Source organism: Octopus bimaculoides, chromosome 2, assembly GCF_001194135.2.
Source record: "Octopus bimaculoides isolate UCB-OBI-ISO-001 chromosome 2, ASM119413v2, whole genome shotgun sequence".
NCBI classification, from domain to species: domain Eukaryota; kingdom Metazoa; phylum Mollusca; class Cephalopoda; order Octopoda; family Octopodidae; genus Octopus; species Octopus bimaculoides.
Window position 1 is genome coordinate 104,517,079 of NC_068982.1, and position 6,254 is coordinate 104,523,332.

At 33.1% G+C, this 6,254-nt stretch overlaps 1 protein-coding gene across 7 annotated transcripts in view; it reads left to right on the top strand.

Moving 5' to 3' along the window:
* The window catches only part of LOC106878324 (calcium-activated potassium channel slowpoke), a 333,443-nt gene that overhangs the window by 282,475 nt on the left and 44,714 nt on the right, over nucleotides 1-6,254 (top strand). For all 7 annotated transcript variants that reach the window (XM_052978540.1, XM_052978541.1, XM_052978542.1 and 4 more), the window contains 3 exons: nucleotides 516-646; nucleotides 2,282-2,476; nucleotides 3,448-3,618. In XM_052978540.1, the coding sequence (XP_052834500.1) occupies nucleotides 516-646; nucleotides 2,282-2,476; nucleotides 3,448-3,618 (497 nt within the window). The remainder of the gene's footprint in view (nucleotides 1-515; nucleotides 647-2,281; nucleotides 2,477-3,447; nucleotides 3,619-6,254) is intronic.

Sequence of the window (6,254 nt, forward strand, 5' to 3'; positions counted from 1 at the left end):
ACCTATATTTCACTCACTCACCCCCAGGCTTTGCACTACCCACTCTCCCAGCCTTTGCTCATTAAAATGGTAGTTTTCTGAAATACCAGCAGCATCAACTCCAGCAATTTTGCTGGTTTCAGGGGGTTTTCAAAAGACAGAATAATTGCTTCCACCCAGCCAAACCAACAAAAAAAAAACTATCCATGTTGTAAACTTTTTCTTTGAAGAACCAAGGTCTACAGATATTTAATTGTCAGGGTTTATTCCTTACAAACCATTTGTGAGAGTTTTCTTCTCTACTTGCATCATTCCAATCATTAATATGGCCAGTGAGTTGTTATAAACCCTTGTGAAATCACATTTACATGATAGAAAATGGATAGAAGCAGTTTCTTGCTTTATGAGCTTCAAATTGGCCCTCTTCTTGTGCAAGGAGTAGATATTCAATGCTATAAGAATCAATTAATTTTCTTTTTTATTATTATTCTCTAAAGAAAGAATTTTTAGCTGATTGATTTTTCTGATTTCTCCAGCTAATGATTCTAACGTCCAATTCCTGGACCAAGATGATGATGATGACCCAGATACTGAACTTTATATGACACAGCCTTTTGCCTGCGGTACTGCATTTGCAGTAAGTGTTTTAGACTCTCTCATGAGTACGGTATGTATTTTACCACTATTTACTTGTTATTATAGCACATTGATTCTGTTGTAAAGTAATTCATACAACACATTTTTTAATCTTTGGGCATGACTGATAAACATTTTTAGCTCTATAGTTCTAACACTCACAGGACTGTATTAATTTATCTTTGTAGTTGCCACTAAAATCAGATGATATATGAGCTTAAATTAGCATAACATTGTGAAACAGTTTGTAACATATACTGTAATTGAAAGATATGTTGTCTCACTCATATAGTCACGTAATTGCTACATTTTCTCCTCTAAAGATTTCTGATAAGTTCTATTGCATTAACATGTAATAGTCTTATAGATAATCTTGAAAGCATACAGTCTTAAAAATTCATTAACCATTTCCAATTTTTGTTTCTTTCTTAAACTGTAAATGAACAATAAAAATTTTGTTCATATCAATTGTATGACTAAGCAAGTTGCCACAATAGAAACTGGACCTGTCTTTAACAATGTTCCTCATTTGCTTTTCATAAAACAAATGCTATAATTGTTTTAGGGCAGCTAAAGATTAATATGGGCTTTTCCTTTCTTTTTAACAATTTTTTTTGTCTTTAGAATGTTTAGTTTACTTAAAATATTCTTTAATGACTTAGAGAAGAAACAGTAGTGTTGACCATTCTTTTCAGGACCTCCAAAATTGGCAGGAGGAAAGGTGGCCTGAATGCTTGTATTATGGCAGATTAATACTTGTATTGTGGCCTGACCTGAATGCTTGTATTATGGTAGATTCCTAAACCAGGTAGTGATATTAATACAGGCGATTGATCAAGTCTACCATTGAAGAACAGAAATGATCCTTTCAATAGACTTAAACATTGCTAACAGCTATCAAATTCCACTCTGACAATTTTGGTTGGCCTGAAGCTACAGTCATAGATCCTTGCCCAAGATACTGTGTCATGGGATCAAATTCAAAACCATATAGTTGTGAAGCAAACTTCTTAACCACCCAACCATGCTTGCACTGAAATTGTGTGGAAGTTGTTATTTCAAATCATGTTTAAAATAGGGTAAATGACTGATGGAGGGTATTCATCTGGTAACAAATCTCTGAACAGCTTCCAGAGGATTGATATTCTGAACAAGATGGGTTTTTCCAAATTGTGTGGCTGTACCATAGCCATATATAGTTTTAAATAGATGGCTAGTTAACAAAGATCACACTTAGTGATGCTAAGACACTTTTGACCTTTTTAACAATGTTAGAAATGCCATTTAGCCAGTGCAGGTCATTGTTGCCAGTAATGCCAATGTCATGTTCATAAGGCAGATGTTGTGAAGGAAGTAGGTAAATTCCTGGTTTTTCCTCCCAAAATATATAGTGGTGCACTTGTCTACAGGCAGATTGATTCACCAGTCAGCAATCTGTTGCTTCATTTTGTCCAGATCACTTTGCAGGAAGATCTATATCATGAAAAGAACAGATTCTGTATACTATAGATCATATGATTACAATCATATGATCTCTATCGCATGCAATAAAATTGTTACACATCTGTAAAAATGTTAATTGATATGTTGCAATACCACTTTGTTATAATATTGGTAAAGCAATGACATTTATGCCAAAATGTAATCTCTTCCATTTCTTTGACAGAGTTACTTTAATGATAATGCACTAACATTGATCCGAACTTTAATTACTGGTGGTGCTACTCCAGAACTAGAGCAGATTCTGGCTGAAGGAGCAGGAATGAGAGGTGGTTACAGCACTCCAAGTATCTTGGCTAACAGAGACAGATGTCGAGTTGCACAGATTTCATTATATGAAGGGCCACTAGCTCAATATGGGGTGAGTCATATGTTTGTGCTTTTACATTGTCTATGTCTGTGTTATCAGCTATATAGTCCCAAGACTAATAGTTGTCTAGAATGTTACCAGAAGCTAAAACATAATCTTCATTTAAATTTCTTTTAAATTGTGGTTTTGTCATCTTTGCATATTTATGTAAACTTTTTCTTAGTGCTTTTAATTAATGTGAAGGAGATGAGCTAATTCAGTTATAGGTTTAATCCTAAGGTCATTGCCTAATATATATTCCTAGTTGGTAAAATTGTGGCCTGTTGCATTTAGAGTTGATGGCTCATATCCGAGCATCATTATTCAAATTGATTCTTGGCAGTGGTACTTTGCTCTCAAAAGTCCACTATACTTTCACTTGGTGGCACATGAGTTACTATCTATGACACTAAATAACAGAGGAATGTTTTTTTAGCTAGGTGTATTGAGTTCAAATTCTCTTGCAGAAACTCACATTCAGAGAGAAAGATTGCATTGAAATTTTTATCATTAAATATGAGATCAATTATATATTATCCACCACATATTTAAGACAGAATCCAATAAAGGCTCCACTGCATAACCACTTAGACTGCTAGAAGAACAGCCAAATCTTCTTCAAATCACTTTTAAGAATGGAAAGAAAATATTCAATAATAGTGTCGTCCCTGATATTCAAAAAGATATGGTGGCTGTGGTTGGAACATCTTTCCCTATATGCCTCCTCAATCAAGGTTGACCTGAGGCTGAACAATGGCAACAATCTTCATTAAAGAGATCTGCTCAAAATATATGCTCTGAATCCTTGTACTCTGTTGTATATCCATCTCACTCATCATTTCTATAAATACATTCCATCTGAACTATGCAGTGACTGAATCATGAGAAATTACAAATAAACCTCATGGTGCTAATTACAGTGTATTCAATACATAATGCGAAGTAGTCAACGAGTGAACATTTATTGTTGTATTATTCTTCAGGAAAGTGGCCGTTATGGAGATTTGTTTTTAGCTGCTCTTCGAAATTTTGGCATATTATGTATTGGTCTCTACCGGTTCCGGGATACTAGCGCTACTGTGAAAAGTCCATCATCAAAACGTTATGTTATAACGAACCCATCACAAGAATTCCCTCTATTAGCTACAGACCAGGTAATTAATTTTGTATTCAATTGTTATTATAATGAATAATAATAATATTATTATTACTTGTTATTTTTATTATACCATTGTATATTTTATCAATGAATATCAGCAAGAAAATATTTTCACCTCTTTCGAATTTTGTAGCTTTAATTTTCATTTATTTACTTTTTACTTTCTTAGTTTTTTTATTTTCTATTATTTATTTACTTTGCAACAAACTACAGCAACATGACTTTCTAATATCATTAGCAAACTGAACATTTAAAAAGTGGTGAAAAAAGCAAAGCATAAATGAAAGATGAAACCAAATATATTTTAGTGATTTTCTATTGATTTTATCAATTAGTTATTTGCCATACTTTGCTCTTTTTGTTTTTTTGTTTTTTCCTTTTTTTTTTCTGAATCACACACAAACATGCTGTTTTTGCATAATAATACATGTTTAAAAAACAACAGAATTTAGTATCCATTCAAACGTTTAATGATAACTCATATGTTTATTACACAATAAATAAATGTGTGTATGTGTGTGTGTGTGTGTGTGTGTGTGTGTGTTATATCTAAAATTAAAGTTTAAATACAAGACTTTAAAATGTAATATCCAAACCTTGTTTTGGGTATGTCCCTTGTTGTGTGCCTTGAGAGCACGCTCACCACTTACAGCTTCCAGGTGTCATCCATGGTACTGCACCTTCATAGCAGGATCTACATAAAGAATTCCTTGGTGCATGTTTAGTATATTTTAAATTATAGATAGGGAAAACAGAGTGCACTGTAAGCTTTATTTAGCATGATGATCATTTCAGCTTACATCTGCAGATGTATATATACATACATACATACATACATACATACATTATGATTTCACTGAGACATAGCAATACTGATAACCAATTGTTAGAATTCAATATACTTATACTTTAGAATAAAATATTAGCCGAGTACAAAGCATATTATTAATTTATTAAATGAAGCTGTTTCTGAAATGAGAAACAGTGCACTCAGAGGTGAGTGCTTATGCAACATCTTATTTCAGAAAACATTTAAATACATGTAAACTAATGAAGTTGGTGACGTAATTCCTATTCATTTGTCATTCAATAATTGATATATTTGGTTTGAATGGAATTCAGTGTGACAGTTAGACCATATTCTATTATATTTGCTGTAGTACTGTATATGATAAGCTCATGATTGTTATTATAAGATTCTACCTAGATAGCAATAATATAAAGTGCATTTAGTTATTATAGAAATATTGTTAGTCAATGAAGTAATTCTATGAGAATACTCATCCTACAAGTGAAACTCTAAAAAACATTTATGTTGTAGCTATTTTAATGTTGAGGCAACAAACTGGCAAAGGCAATAAATTATTGGATACAATACCTTATGGTATTTATTCCAACACTTTGCATTTTCAGTTGAAAGCCCACTGAAGTCAGTTTTGTTATTTGTACTTTCGACTTATTTAAGCTCTCCACTCCTTATGGAACAGAGGTCATCAATGACCATTCTCTATTGTTCTTGATTCTGGGTTGTCTTTTCCTTAAGGTGTGGCCTATCCCTGGGGGAAGACTTTCTTCTAGGTGTTGTAGGTTTTGAATTGTCATCAATGTGTTGGAGCTATGCAAACCCATTTTTACTTTTCAAAAGAAGTAGTCCACTTTAGTCTGCTCTCTCTCCTTTGATCTATCTAGCATGGGAGGCCCTACCAGAAGCTTGTATCCCACTAGCTTAGCTCTCAGTCATTGAATCACACAAGCCACCACACTGTAACATGGACTGGACCTAGAGACAGTCATACTTTCAACGTAGATAAAAAAAAATCATCCAAAGGGTTGGACAAAATACCTTGCAGTATCTTATCTGATTCTTTGCATTCCATCATCAACTCTTGTGACAACACTTGTGCCAAGCTGAATAATCCCGTATTGACAGCTGTTTCTTGGGATAAACATCAGTAGCATGGAGAGAGAAGACTTGCATGTATTTGCAGTTGTGTGAAAGACTATCATTGATAAATCCAAGTGTTTTATGAATAATTAGATATGTCAATACTCATAGAATGTATGAATTAGAATATGTATAATTTATTTTGTATTCCCCATAAATTCACTAACTTGGAATTCATGGATGTAAAAGTGTGTGTATCATTTTCCCTAAGAAATCATATTTTGAAAGTTCTCACTTATTGAATACTCTGAAATATTTATTATAATCCATAATCTTCATAGGATAATTCTATAATTCAATATTGTTTTCTATAAAAATAAGAACTAAATAAGATTTTACAGTTCTATATTTAAGAGATGAGGAATTATTTACATTATTTACATTATCTACATTTGACGGATATTCGTCCTCATCTTGTTTGTTGTTAACACAACGTTTCGGCTGATATACCCTCCAGCCTTCGTCAGGTGTCTTGGGGAAATTTCGAACCTGGGTTCTCATTCCTATCGATGTTACTATTATTATTATTATTATAATATTATTATTATTATTATTATTATTAATCAGGTCGCTGCCGTGAATCGAACTCGGAACCTTGGGGTTAGTAGCCCGCGCTCTTAACCACTACGCCATATGCCCGTGGGCAATTATGGGGTGAATTTTAAGGCTTATAAATCTATTATTTT